General features: G+C 43.7%; 1 protein-coding gene across 1 annotated transcript in view; it reads right to left on the reverse strand.

Annotated features, from left to right (window-relative positions):
• ATRN (attractin) overlaps positions 1-15755 on the reverse strand; it is a 150411-nt gene that overhangs the window by 57130 nt on the left and 77526 nt on the right. The window contains exons 20-24 of the mRNA XM_074540740.1: positions 10971-11064; positions 9601-9653; positions 7903-7997; positions 6908-6986; positions 6354-6511 (exon numbers count right to left, since the gene is read on the reverse strand). Of these exons, the coding sequence (XP_074396841.1) occupies positions 6354-6511; positions 6908-6986; positions 7903-7997; positions 9601-9653; positions 10971-11064 (479 nt within the window). The remainder of the gene's footprint in view (positions 1-6353; positions 6512-6907; positions 6987-7902; positions 7998-9600; positions 9654-10970; positions 11065-15755) is intronic.

Consider the following 15755-nt stretch of genomic DNA (forward strand, 5'->3'; position numbering starts at 1 on the left):
TTACAGGAGCACAGTTGTCCTCCCACATTTATCAGAAATCTCACTTCATGCAGCACTGCAGCTCTTCACTGGAGCACTAAAATGAGCATTTTCCTTCCAAGTTTAATGCAGTCATCCTGGCAATGGGGATTTAAGAAAAGTAACAGAAGGGAGAAAGGGAGGGAGGGCCGCGAAGGAAGGGGCTCATTAAAGAGCACCTCAGCTAATGGCTGACATCTCATTCCTTCCTGGGGATTGCACCTGCAATGGATCTGTACACAGCAGATGGAGCTGTGACACCTGGATTTCTCCTGTGGAGCCAGGTTGGGAGGGCTGGGAATGTTCAGCCTGGAAAGAAAAGGCTCTGGGATGACCTTATAGCCCCTCCCAGGGCCTAAAGGGGCTCCACAAGAACTGGAGAGGGACAGGGGACAGGAGCCTGGATTTCCAGGACAGAAGGAATGGCTTCCCATTGCCAGAGGAAAGGGTTAGATGGGATTTGAAATTCTTCCCTGTGAGGCCATGGCACAGGTTGCCCCGAGAAGTTGTGATTGCCCCATCCCTGGAATTGTTCCAGGCAAGGCAGGATGGGGTTTGGAGCACTCTGGGATAGAGGAAGGTGTCCCTGCCTATGACAGGGGTTTCAATGAGATGGTCTTTAAGGTCTCTTCCAATCCAAACCCATCTGTGATTCCAGGATTCTGTGTGCCAGTCCTGGATCACCACCAAAAGAAAGCACCACAGACCAAATTCTGGTTTAACTACAGCACATTTGAGCCTGTCCCCAGTTTCCAGGTCCCCCATGAGTGACAGTTTCTGTACTTGCCCTCCTGACACCTCCTGTGCCAGCTGCCATCCACCGGAGGGCCATGAATTGTTTCACCTTGCAGCTCAGCACTCATCCTTTCAGCAGAGGAACCAGAGAGCAATGCAGCATTTGGAGTGGGCTCACCAGGACCCTCCTGTCAGGGCAAACAGCATCTCTGGAGACAAAATAACTATGACAACACATATGTGACTGAGCTAAACAATCCACAGATTGTCTTTCAGGTCCCTCCAAACCTGTTTCCATGAACTATCTAAATAAAAAGGGATAAAGATATAAAGGAGACTATATAGATAGACCATCCTGAAATAAATCAAGTAGAGGAAACCAGAAGAAAGTTTAAGAAACTAAAATTGAAGACAGCAGAGGCAATTTTAGCTATTTTTCCATTACAGCCTTTATGAAATCTGAGTGAAAGGCAACAATTTCAGTGAGCTGAATGTTTCCCACTGGTTCTCAAATGCACTTTGAACAGTGGGAGCTATGCAATGCTGCTGCAGCCTCCACCACGCTGCACATGCAGCGATGCTGCACAGTCACAGTGGCACTTTTTGAAGCCCACCACGACATGAATTGCCAGGAAAATGATATATAGTGAATACCTAATGAGATTTTGCAAATGGCACATTTTGTATGCAAGGGCTGCAAAATTCCTTTGCCTCTTTTTGTTTCTTGAAGCATTTGGTTCATAATTAACATTTAAGTGTGTTCAAATCAAAATGCTTCAACCAACACGAAGGAAAGACGGGAGGCAATTGCCAGTTAATGATACAATTACAAACTGGTTTTGCCTTAATCAGCTCCTAAATGTCTTACACATTCTCAGAACATAGAGATCAATGCAAGACGCTTGGAATCTGAGAGGAAAAAATCAAATATCAAATGGGACAGAATGTTAGTGAATATAAACAATAGTTTGGGTATGAAACAAGACTAAACCACCAATTTCTACTTAGTGAGTGGTAGCAAACACCACCAGCAGTAAATTTTGGTGATGAAGCAGAAATTTTACAGCCGGGGAGAGTTTCCTGTATTAGCAGATGGAATTTTCACCCTTCTGTACACTCTGGAGAGGAATTCACTCACTGGACTTGGCCCCAGGTAAATACAACCAAGTTTAAACAGTGTTAAAACCAGCTGACATTTACACAGGTATCTGAGAGAGTTTCAAACTCTCACCATTAGCTACTTGTCAGCTCTGAGTTTCACCTCAGAGTGAGCTGACTTTGCACGGATTGAAACCCATGAAGAGAACTCCTCTGGAAGTTTCTGAACTGAATTCCTTTGCTTCTTACTGTGCTATTGTACAGCAGATTATTTACAGTCAATGTCTCTCTTCTACTCTGAGCTAAGTTTGGAAAGAATAACAAAGCAAACTCATAATGAAGATTAAGCAAAGAGGAAGAATAGTGGGGGAAAGATTACTATTACATTTGCATAAGTGTAAAAAAATCTCAATTGTTCAACGCCCACTAATGTGCTTTCCTAAAGGGTGCACTCCCAGTTTGGGGGAAGACAGGGAATGTTTAGAGCCAGGCTGAGGACAGGAAGGTGAACGGCTGGAGTTTGCTAAATGCTGCAAAATTCCATGTGTCCAACATTTGCAGCAAAGATGAGCTCACAAAGCAGAGAGAATGGAAATATCCAGACACTATCAACAAGACCAAACCGGGATTTTCAGGAAAGCTTGGCAAAGTAAGGCTTTAAGTGAACTCCTTCATGCTTGGAACTGCTCAGAAAGGAGAAATTAGGAAGAAGATTTGCTGTATTTTGAAGGCTTTCTGCATTTTGCTGCTTTAGTTCTTTTACTGAATGATCATTTTAAGTCATTAACCAGGCAGGGAAAGACATCCCAAACTAACATACTTTAAAAAAATAAATGAACTGAAGTGGTTTGAAAAAGAGGTGGAGCAAGACAAGGAAAGAAGAGCGAGAACTGAGCATTGGCAGGGACGCAGCCATCTCTTACACAAAGGAACACTTACACTTTCCAAGTGCAGATTTTAACAGGCAAGGAGAGAGAATAAATAAGAGACAGATTTCAATCAAGGACTTCAAAATAAAGTTTGCAATACTTAGAAAAACAAAATAAGGTGGATTGTAGAATTGCTTTGCAGTAAAAACTACATTTATAAAGTTTTCTATTGCAAGATTTTGTATAGACATAAACACTCATGTTTAAATACATCTGTTGTATTGAAATTGAAAATAAGCCAGGACAAGTGAGTGTATGCACAATGACAGTTTACTAAGATAGTCAAACAAAGAATAAACCCCTAAAATATGATTTGGACATGCTGCACTGCCCAGGAGCAGCCCAAACACACGCATGAGCTGCCAGGTGATGCACATACATGAGGACAGAATCATTTCCAGCAGCTTGGCAGGAGCAGAGTTTTCCTGCCTTCGACATACTCTATTAAAATCAGCGTAATTTCCAAAGGAAATTGAAACATGTTCTGTCGCTGTGTGACAGTTTAATAGTGGAGCTGCAGTGAGGAATACTGGAGGAGACAAGCTAGGAGATAAGAGAACAGTTTGCATCCTGCCCATACTGCAACATGGAGTTTTAATTAACAAGCCAGTCTGCCCTGAAGGACTGATCCCAACAGCACAGGAACTTTTCTGCAGGGAAATCAGGGATGAACCCCTTGGAAAAACAAATGAGAGAAGGAAAGTATAGGAAAGTATAATAGAAGGAAATTATTCCTGAGAAGAATGTAGCATGGGATGAGTCAAGGACTGATGGTCAGAAGTCTTAAAATCACAGAATCAGAGAGTGAGATGGGTTGGAAGGGATCTTAAAGCTCATCTCATTCCACCCCCCTGCCATGGGCAGGGACACCTTCCACTACACCAGGGTGCTCAAAGCCCCATCCAACCTGGACTGAAACACTTCCAGGGATGAAGCAGCCACAGCTTCTCGGGGCATTTGTCAAAAAAATCTTTGTCCCAAAATCCTGTACCATGATTTAGCTTCTATTTTATCATATCAAACACAAACTACAGAGAGCCGCGACTTCACAAAAATGAAGAAAACTGGGGTATGGAAAGGACAGGTAGGGACACAGATTGCAGCTGAGGCAAGGTCAGTCCCTCACAGCAGATTGCACAAGACCTGAGAGGACACAGTGGGTCCTGGGTTTTAGCTATGCACTGAAGAGAAAACTAACAGAAATTCTATGGACCTCAGATTGCTGGTGGTTGCCAGACTTTTACACAAAAACTGTGTCTCAATGAATAAGAGCTGATGCTATTTTAGAGTGTTTTGGCAAGTAATAAAGATATTAAGAAGAGCTGGTCATAAAACATTAACTTGGATTGAGTGCATACAAGCCCATTCACATTAAATTAAGGATAAAGAGAGGTTAAGTGTTGTAAGAGAATCAAAGTTCACTCTTTAGCTATGAGAAATGAAATCAAACAGTAAAATCAAGTGGATAAGGAGATCAGGAATGGGAAAGCTGCCATCTAAATATTTCTCTCAGGTCAAAGATGAAAAACTATTTGAAAGCTGCATCCTCAGAGCTAACCTCAAAAGGGACATGAGGATCAAATAGAGAGACTCTGTATTAAGGAGAGGAAAGGATTCATTAGCAATGTCTTGAAAGTCAGCAAGAAGCAGAGAGATAAAATAAGAGCTGCCAGAAGTCAAGCTGTGCCATTGCTCAGCAAATGAAAACAAAGCAGCAAGGGATGTTTCAACCATACAAGTAAAGGAAACCAGAAGGGGAAGGGAAGAGGGGATGCTGTAAGGAGAGGTAAGAGAAAACCTTATCAGCTGTATCCCTAACACACAGTTCTACAGCAATAAATAACAAAGAAATGAATCAGGGTAAGGTACAGCCTGGCACTGATTATGGAAATTCAAATATCAATCAAAATAACCCATAAGGTTAAAAAAAAAATTACTTTTTTTCTTGACTCCTGCATTTATGAATTTGATGAAAGAGAAGCTTAAATATTTAAATAAATCATTGCATAAGTGCTCACCTTTGTACACAGATGCTATTTCCCCTATGACAATAGTACTTACATGAAAACAAGGAGGTTTGGGACTTGCTACTTGAGTATCCAATGACAAAGATTTTACATTGCAGCTCATCAACTCCTCCATATTTAAAACTCAGGACTTGAAAATAAACTAAGACTTTACCAGTTCATGAAGTAAAAACTCTCCAGCTGCAAACTGATTATCAAAACCGTAAGTGATATTAAAAACAGTCCAAAGCCAACCTGCCAAATCTTCAGTCTGCAATCAACAAGACAAAGTTTCCCAAGTAATTAAAACCCAGTATCTTTAGGAAAAGATGATAAGAACATTTCACAAGTATTCCTAATACTTTTTTTTAAATTCAGGAAAAATATCACTATAGCTTAAGGACCTTTTTTCCAGGTGGATCTCATTTTCTTGCTCAATGTTATCCTGTGCATTATTTTTGTTGAAAGAGTGAGTTTGCCTGACCAATATGTTTGAAACACTGAGTGCACTGATGTGAAATGTCAGCTTTCACAAAACAATCGCATGAACAAGGCTGAAGATGGAAGGATTTGGGTTCCCATATTTGACCAAGTTTCTTCAATGAGGCAGAATTCAAATATGCCAAGCTTTAGTTGAGCTCTGTGCTGCCCCATCCCTGTAACTGCTGGAGTTGGACAGGGCTGGAGAAAGCTGGGCTAGCCAAAGCTGTCCTTGCCCATGGCACCTTTAAAGCCCTTTCCAACCCAAACCATTCCATGATCTCCACTCCAGACCTCCAAGAATTTTGTCCTTCAAACACTCACATCATTCTGAGCACACAGGGAGCTGATACTTGACCAGCCCACTGCAAGAAGGTGGCTGAGGCTGCTCTGAATTGTGAGCTGCCTCAGCAGTTGCAGGATCTGTAACTGCAATCACAGAGTGATTCTGTCTGATTTTATCACCCCCAATCACAGTGTGATTCTGTCTGATTTTAGGACCACCAGTCAGAGAGTGATTCTGTCTGATTTAATCACCACTAAGCTCCGTCCCTGCTCATTCTGCACCACTTCATCCCCACGGCCAGCCTGGTGCCCCAGACACTGCCTGCCAACCACCCACCCCTAATAAAGGGGAAGGATGAGCTGCTGGTCCTGCACGTGCCACCAGCCAGAGGCAGCAGCAAGAGAAAGGGGGTGGCCCTTGAGCTGGGCCTTTTGAGTACCTGGCACTAAAGAGCTCCTAAAGCATTTCCTCTGTCTGCTCTTTCCAGGCTTCCTTTCCAGATTTATCAGTCCTCTTCTACAACACCAAGACTTGCACATTTGAAATCAGACACCTTGTAATCACGGCCCTGTTAATAAATGACTGTCTCTATTTCACATCTTCAGATCCACTGGGCTGAGGCATAATCAGAAGATTCCTCACACCCTCTTCCTCTTACCCAGGAACATCAGACTCTGTCTGCTCTGGGATTACACCAGACTGGCTCAGCTTGTACTCCTCCATACACAGCAAACTGCCAGAGTTTTGAGAGAAATAGAAAAAGCACCTTTAAACAATTTGACATATATTAGCAGCTCCTACCTGTATTTTTATGGGCCAGGTGAAATTGCTGACGTAAACAAAGAAGGTGATGTTCGGGTTGTTGCGGAAATCAAATTTCTCATTGGAGAAACTGTCCTTGTACTCTTTAATATTAGTTCTGGAAACAACTGGAATTTCCTCCCCAGCCTGTGTGCCAGCTGTTGTAAGGAGTAGCAAGAAAAGGTATTTCAAGGTGCACTTAAGAAAACAAACAAAAAGGCAAACCATCCTAAATTCTAATTTTAAAAAATTAACTATTCATTCAAAACCAACTATGTCAAGCTGCACTGCGTTATCAAAACCACTGTGTGCCAAGATGTTGCATTGTAAAAAATCAAATTTGCACTTTCAATGTTTACAAAACAACACTATAAAAGTTGAAAACATAGGTTTTTTAAACATTTTACTTCCCCCCTCAGGCTGACAATTTAAGAACACTATGCAAAAAGTACATAGGTTAAAAACCCCCCAGAGTTTTCCAACTTAAATCTGCCTTTTTCAGAAACTGCTAAATGAAAGAAGCTCCTGAGTTACTCAAATCATCCTCAATTTACCTGCAAAACTTGTAGACCAAGTAATGTTGAGGTTGAAGTTTTTAGATGCATTGATGAACATGTCCAGGTCTCTGTTTTGCTGAAGGAAAAAACAAAAAAGAAACCCCATTTTTAGGATAAGCAGTTTTACTGTACTGTTTCCTGGGAAATCATTGCTAAAAAAAATTATCTTGAAATTTGTAACATAAAGAAAATACATCAAGCTAAAAACTACATAATGTATTTTCTGGAAGAAGTATTCGCCTCCTCAAGGAGCAAAAATATACATAACAAAGGAGTCACGTGTACAGAATATCAAGGGAAGAACTGAGACACAAGATGTGGGATGAAAACAAGCAAAACATCTCTGCTCTGGAGCCAGGCCAGGGGAGATGGGATTGCTCAGCCTGCAGAAGAGAAGTGCCTGAGGAGTGCCTGAAGGGGTTCCAGGAGAGCTGCAGAGGGACTGGGGACAAGGGATGGAGGGACAGGAGCCAGGGAACGGCTCCCAGTGCCAGAGGGCAGGGATGGATGGGAGATTGGGAATCGGGAATTTTTCCCTGGCAGAGTGGGGAGGGGCTGGGCTGGGATTCCCAGATTTGCTGTGGCTGCCCCTGGATCCCTGGCAGTGTCCAAGGTCAGGCTGGACACTGGGGCTGGGAGCAGCCTGGGACAGTGGAAGGTGTCCCTGCCATGGCAGGGGGGTTTGGAGCAGGATGAGCTTTAAGGTCCCTTCCAACTCAAACTGGTCTGTGATTTAAAAAAAGCTGGAATGGCTCAGAGGTTGTTCCAACAACTGGTAAGAATCAGCTGTGGCTCTTTATGAAATCTTCCTGTGATGATTTGGTACTACATAGCCAAGCCACGGTCAAAAAGCTCTGGGTGCTTCATGGAGCAGGACATACCTTCCATATCACAGGAGTACACCCAAAGACCCACAGAACTGTAACAACTCATTGCCTCCAGGGCCAAGAGAAGGCAATGGACAAAGTTAAAAGGGAAAATAGAAAATGTACCTCTTCAGGTGTTGCTACAAAGTTGATTGCTGTGTAATAGCGATCGTCCTCCTGGGAAAGGCTGAAGGTGAACTGATAGTCAATGAGCAGAGTATCTGTAAGGAATGCAGGGAGACAGTTATCCCATCTCCTGGAATAAAGTAACTTCTGCAAAGCAAGCCATGATGTCACTGAAGGGTTTCTTGGACAACCAGAACAGACACTATCGTGACACTGCTACAAATTACTTCAACCTACATTTGATCCCACATAAGGAAGAAAAAACTCCAGGAGCTGAGCCTAGCTAGAGAGGGAAGAGAGCTGGCTTATACTTGCCAGGCAACAGCCTCCAGCCTTGATCTAAATCAATATTCCTACCTATACACTCTAAAAAACATGCCAGAAGATTTACTTTTCCAGCCTGCAATACCTCTGTGATCAAAGGGAATAGCAGAAAAGTTCAGTAGCTGTGTAATTCCCACTGGGTAATTCCCACTTGGAACAGGAGAGTGGTCCCCCCATTCCAGGTTTCTGTACATCAGCAGATTTTCCTGGAGAGGTTCTACAGAGCAGCTGGTTGGTGATGAACCCAGCTGCCATCCTGCTCTGGGACACATCCCACCCAGGCACGCCAGGAGCAGCCTCTGCTCTGTCTGTCCTTCCCTGCTCCCGTCTGCCCAGGCTGGTGTGAGCCACAGCCACCTGTGGGGTGCACTCACCCACCTCAGTACCTTTCCACTCCTGCACACTGCTGTGACTTGTGCACATTCCTGAAGCCATGCAGAGATATTCCCAGCAATAATAACCAGGAACTGACACACCAGGTGCTGTTTTCCTCTCACTGCCTCCCAGTGACCCCTCATTGACTGACACAAGTCAGACAAGCTGCTGGTGTCCATCAGACACAGCACAGAGAAACAGTCAGGGAATGAAACCACGCAAGAGAGGATGTGGGCAGCACAAGGTTCTTCCTGTAAGAGCTGCAAAGCTTTGCCTTTCTCCACTTTTCATCCCTGCCTTTTCAGCAAGGAATTTGGTCATTCTTACACAGAGATGCCACGAGGAGCCAGTAGTGCCCTTGTTTGGCCACACAAGCAGAATTCAAATAAGCCAAAACCAGGCAGTTGATAATTTCTGTGCTGGACAAAACCACTACTGGAGACTTTATGTAATTTAAGATTCCATGTCTCCCCACCTGCCAGGCTGCTGATTGCTAATATTTGCAAATAGAAGCTGGAAAGTTTCCATTAGGTAATCTGAATCTTGGCAAAGGATCTTCTGGAACTGCATGGGAATCCAACTGCTCATTTCAGAGGAAACGTGGCAATTTTGAAATCCATTCTAACCTGGACCAGAATTTAAAATAAACAGTATTTTGCATTTCTAAAAATTCTAAGGACACTCCTTGTTTTTTACCTGTTGGGAATATAGTTTAGAGTGCTCTCCAAAAGACCAGATTTCATCTCAGTCACATGAAAAACATTCAAAACATTGTTCAAAAGATCTAATCATCACATGGACCTTATCAAGAAAAGTATTTTCATTCTCTTTAAACAACGTATTTGAGAAAAGTGAAGGTTTTTACAGCTGTTTTTTAGTCCTTTCCTTAATCCTCCATACTTTAAACATATGCTGAGGCAACTGAAACAAGTTTTAAATAAGTTATTTTAAACTTCAAGCACATTTTTTATCTCCAAACAAAATCCCAAGGGTACTCACAGTAACACGTTCCTTTAAGTGGATTTCCTTGATATCTGTTTTCAACTTCACACCTAAAAAGGATATACATTTTTTAATAAATGGAATTTTTTTTGCAGTTCTATTTATTCCCAGCCACTAAATACCAGAAAACACAACCTGTGCTGAGAGCAGTACACAATTAAAGATGAATGTCTGAGCTACACTGGGCTGATGAAGAAATTTCATGTTCGGTCCAAGTCCAACTCATATGCAGTAAAAATGCAATATAAAATTCTGGATATTAACATTTGCATCCACCTCGAAGGTATTTATTAGCTCTCCACAATGCATGGAACTGGATTAGCTTAGTCATTTATGGCTATTCCAGGTCCTATCCTATAAATGTTTACTCATGTGAGCAATGCTTTAAAAATAAACCTGGCAATGAAATTATTTGGAATTAAATTATTTCCCCTAACATTACACTAAAAGCATTTCTGTTATGTTACAGAAAAACCTCCAGCAAATTTGTTGCTCTAAAACTGCTCCATTAAACTGCTTGAATGTCAAAGGCTCATTTCGGATATATTTACACTCGCACTGAACAGCATCAGAGAGCACGGACGGTGAAATGTGCCGGGTAAAAAGAAGATATTGAAGGATAAAGCAAAGCAGAGAGAGCCCAGAGGAGGCCCCGGAGCTGCTGCAGGCCTGGAGCCCCTCTGCTCTGGAGCCAGGCTGGCAGAGCTGGGAATGTTCCCCTGGAGAAGGGAAGGCTCCAGGCAGAGCTCAGAGCCCCTGGCAGGGCCTGCAGGGGCTCCAGGAGAGCTGCAGAGGGACTGGGGACAAGGGATGGAGGGACAGGAGCCAGGGAATGGCTCCCACTGGGAAAGGGGAGATTGGGCTGGGATCTTGGCAAGGAATTCCTGGCTGGGAGGATGGGCAGGGGCTGGGCTGGAATTCCCAGATTTGCTGTGGCTGCCCCTGGATCCCTGGCAGTGCCCAAGGCCAGGCTGGACACTGGGGCTTGGATGCCCCTGGGACAATGGGAGTTTTCTGCCATGGCAGGGGGTGGAACGGGATGAGCCCAGAGTCTCTTCCAACCCAAACCATTCTGTGATTCTATGTATAGTTTGGGGCGTGGGGATTTTTTCAGCCATCCCTTCTGCAAGATATTCCCAGTTGAAATGTTTTTAAAATTGGAATTCTTCAGGAAATCATCCTGTTCATGATATTCCCCAGGGGACCCACGGCTGGCTGCACCCTCAGTGCAGTCAGTCAACTGTCAGGAGGAAGAAATGAGCAGAGACATCATAAACACAACCATTAAAAAATGGGGGGGAGGAGGGGTGTCGAAGATGGTACGTGCACAATTTTTTATTGCAAATAAGAAAGGGAAATGAACTCACAGCTGACACTCATCTCCTTTGATTCCCTTGGTTGTGCAGAAACATTTCCCTGTGTTTGTGTTGCAGACGGACGCGTGGCCATTGCACTTGCAAGCTGTTGAGCAGAGGGGGAGAAGATGCAACATTGAATGAAGAAGAGAAGCAAATTCAATAGCAATTAAGTCCTTTAGTTGTCAAACTGAGATACATCAACAATTAACGTGCATATGAAAACCCATTTGGTGTCCTTTGCTTTCTTTGTGCTACAGAAGGCAGATGAAAATAGAACCGTGCGTCAAAACAGAGCAAGCACAGGCTACCCAGGACTGGTGGTTTGTATGAAATCATCATCAGACTCAGCTTTTTAGCCTCAAAAATTCATTTAACTTCCTCTCCTATTGTTAGACAGCAGGGCTGATTATCATAACTAGGAAGGAAAAGACAATATTTGAAATAATTTTGGGCTTGTTAACACATTTCAGCCAAACTCAAAACTCTTGAGAGAAGAATTGGGAAAATAAAACAAAGCCCATGGGACTTCAGGAGCCTTTACCAGAAATAAATAAACAGACCTTGGGAAAAATAATATTTCATCCGTCGTCCTACTGAGGTAACAATGTCATCATCAACAGCACCAGCAGAAAACATTTGGTGCTAAGATGGTGATGATGTCCATGCTGGGACTAGTTCCCCAATATATTTTAGGATAACTTTGTGCAGAATGTCATTGAGTTGTGGTTGAAGCAAACCTGCACAGCCCTGAACAACTTCAGGTTTGGGGCATGCCCAAAACAGACCACCTCATTCACCTGAGTCTGCTCAAGATCCAACCCAAGGTAGAATGGTCAGGATATACAGGAGATTTTCTTCATAAAAATCCTTCTGATTTAAGCTAAATGCTGATATTGACACACTTTGAGACCTTTATTTACAAAGATGTAGAGGAGAAACAAAACCAAACCAACAAGTAAGAACAAAGCCTACACAGCCAGTTGACTTTGACATCTTGCTCACTCTCACTGCAAGAACGGATTTAACAACTTCTGGCATGTAGGTGCCATTTAGGAGTCACTCTGCCAATGCAGGTGCATCCATCTGGAGCTGTGCACAGCAGAGTGTACAATACAAGGGAAAAACTACACAAAGTAAAGATCCCTTGTTTATGGTCCTTGAGCTTGCTAGGAACAAGATGCTTTAAAGGCCAGAGCCTCCTTGTTAAGAAGACATATTCCTCCTCATTAAGCAGCCATGCCAATCAATGTACCAGCAGATTCTTAGACATCAAGTCCCCATCCTGAATATCTCTGCCAGCTTTGGACGTTATTTTAGGAATCCTTTTGATATCTTCTTTCTGTTGGCATACAATGGAAGCTATACTGTATCAGGGACACTTAATTGTGCTTCTCAGATGTGGATGAGTGGTTTCCTAGCAGCAACACAGAGCAAAATAGGAAGAAGCAAAAAGGCCTATTGTTGGAACAAGGAGACTGAATGAAAATTCAACAAAGTAATTGTATTCTGTGAAGGAAACACTCTTTTCATTAGTGCCACTTAAAGAAAAATAAGTCTTAGTACTATTGAGAATGTCTTGTACTTCTTTCCTTATGCTTTGCACAAGGGAAGCAAAGTGACGTTGGATCAATATTCAATATGAACATACATGAAATTTCTCTTGATTTTTTTAACCTCAGGTTGTTTAAAGGCAGATTGCAGCATCTTGAGCAATAACATTAATTCTTCTTTCCTCTCTGCTCTTTAGCATATCAAGAAGACTGAACACTCAAATATCTCTATTTAAAACAACAGAATCTATTCTTTTATCCACTTTCCTACAAGCACGTAACTGGAGATCATTCACTAAATAACTGGAATATGCACAGAGATATCTTCTCATGGCTTTTCAGAGAACTTTAAATTTTGGAAACAAACTATTGATAGAATGTTCTAGACACGCCTGCTGGAGTTTACAAATGACAATTTCCCACTGGAGCCAGTGGACAGAGCAGAAACCCACAAGCACTGGAAATGGCTTTTTGACTGTCAGTCCTGGTAACAGCCTGATGATGAACCACACTGGTGTTCCTCCTACCTTCTCCACAAAGCAGGGCTCCCGGGCTCACTCAGAGATGGTCATGGGGGTCCTCACTGCTCTTTCTGTGTTTGTGATGGGCCAGCTTCCCAATGGCAACACCACCAGCCACCTGCCCAACACTCCATGTACGTGCTTCAGCTGCCCTGCAGGGCCCCCCCGAGCCCTGGCAGAGGGAAGCAGGCAGGTCCATGGCAGCAGCAGCTCACGGGCCACCAGTGAAAGCTGTGTGCATGTGTTCAGAAGTGCTGCCACAGCTGCAATCTGATTTCAGGCATAATAGTGCCTTCCCTTCACTTGCAAATAACTTCCTTATCTCCCACCAGCATATTTTCATGGGAAACTTTAACCAGAAAATTCAGAAAAATCCTGAATGCAGAGAAAGCACCTTGCAGCTATTTTTACATTTGATGTGCTGCATTTCCTGCCCTTCTTGATTAATACTTCTCTACTTGGACACTTCCTAAAAGCAACCTCTGAGGAGTGATTTACCTGCCATTTAGTTATTATCTGCCTAGCTCTGCCAACACCAGGGCGTATGATGTGATGCAGACAATTTTTTCAGGGAAATAACTGCAGTTTGACAAAATATTTTCACCACAAGTAATATAATCTTGTGTTGGAACTTTTTACAGAGATACGCAGGACTGAAAGCATTGAAATAAAAGAGGGCAGGGTTAGACAGGATATAGGCAAGGAATTGTTCCCTGGGAGGGTGGGCAGGGGCTGGCACAGGTGCCCAGAGCAGCTGCGGCTGCCCCTGGATCCCTGGCAGTGCCCAAGGCCAGGCTGGACTTTGGGGATTAGAGCAGCCTGGGACAGTGGGAGGTGTCCCTGCCATGGCAGGGGGTGGCACAGGATGGTCTATTAGAACCCTTCAATCCCAAACCATTCCATGATCCCAGGTCTCACACTAGGCAGTGAGTGTGCAAGCACACAGATGTTTGTGTGTGTGTCAGGCTGGAGTGTACAACAATAGTCTGCAGCATGGCTGTGACAGAGGGCTCTAAAAACAGAGCAGCACTAAGTATTGCTCACAAATGCACAAAGAGTGAAATCAGCACAGTATTAATGGGAAAGCATGGAAGGACCACAGCTAAGAGAAGGGAGAAAACAGAAGCTAGCTCTGCTACCCATCCTTATCTGAAGAATTCCCATCTGGAAAGGTTTTCACCAAGCAAAAATGACTAATAGGCAGAAGTCAGCCTGGCTGCATCAGATAGGGTGATTTGCTCTTGCTTTCCCTTTCCCAATCCACTTCAGTCTTTCTGCCCAGGTTCCTGCTTCCCTCATTCTTTCCCCTTCCGAGTAAACAGTGTTAAATCACAGCAAATTAAAAACCTGGGTCCAAAGCACTTGAGAGCAAAGCACTTCTGACAGGAGCTACTGGTTCCATCAGATAAGGAACGAAAGCTGTTCCACAATCTCTACACATTTTCTAATTGCTTTTTCAGGCATCTGGATGATTTCAGTCTGTCATTCATTATCTCAACAACAAACTATTTTGGGACAATCCTCATGCACAAGAGTCCAAAGGAACTTACTCTCCATCTCCACATACATGGAAAAGCGACACCTACCAACAGACACGTTGTGATGCAGTGATTAAAACTGAAAGCTCAGGGTAGAATTCTGTATTTTCTCAGTCAACTCAGCCTCAATTTATTCATTACTTTCAAGTAAACTTTAGAGCATTTCAAAGTATCTTCACCTGAAATGAGCTTATGAGTATCAGCAGTATTTTATCTGGCAGATAAGGTTGTGAAATCAAGTGTCAGGGATGCACCTTGTTCTCTGAGCCCCTGTCGCTGTGCTGTGTGTTGGAATTCCATATCCCTTTGTTCTAAGGAGGGCAGCTGTATCTCTGTGAGTTTTTAACCCCCTTCTTCAAATCTCTCCATTGGGAAGTTTCTCATAGCCCCAACCATCACCACCTCCCCCTTCTTGAGGAAACAGGACTCCATGCTGCAGCTATTGACCCTCAGGTTCATCCTAAAGGTCAGCATTACTCCCAATAAACATCCTAAATTAATATCCAACTATTTTCTATTGCATTGTCGCCACATTTGGAAGAAGCAATAAAAAGTCTTCAATGCCCACTCATTAATCACCCCCAGTTCATTCTTCCAGGCTGGCCACAAACCACCCACACTCATTTCACAGAAGTACTGACACTGCTCTGAGCAATATAATTTTATTCTACCTTTTCCATCCCTGTATCTAATTGTCTCATTCCACCTCACTATACTCCACTGACATAATCCACTGGGTCAGTGCTGTTTAACATCTCTGCTGGTGACAGGGGCACTGGGACTGAGGAACCCACAGCAAGTGTGCTGGTGACAACAAACTGGTAAGGCCAGCATGCAGGAGGAGAGGGGGACATCCAGACAGACCTAGATGGCCCCCAACAGTACCAGCATAGCAGAATGGGGGCCTGGACAGACCAGAGACATGGGACTGTGTGAACCTCATGAAGTTACACAAGGCCAAGTGCAAGGTCCTGCATGGGGCTGGAGCAAGGCAGAGCACAACCGCAGGGTGGGTGGGGAAGGGCTGGAGAGCAGCCCTGGGGAGAAGGACCTGGGGGTGCTGCCTGGGGCTGGTGCCAAAGGCAAGGTGGGAATTGTGTCCCTGTGCCCTCCCTCAGGTGAGAGCCCACCTGCAGAGCTGCCCCAGCCCTGGGGCCAACAGCAGGAGGATGTGGAGCTGCTGCA

This window comes from Zonotrichia albicollis, chromosome 5 (genome assembly GCF_047830755.1).
Source record: "Zonotrichia albicollis isolate bZonAlb1 chromosome 5, bZonAlb1.hap1, whole genome shotgun sequence".
Lineage (NCBI taxonomy): Eukaryota > Metazoa > Chordata > Aves > Passeriformes > Passerellidae > Zonotrichia > Zonotrichia albicollis.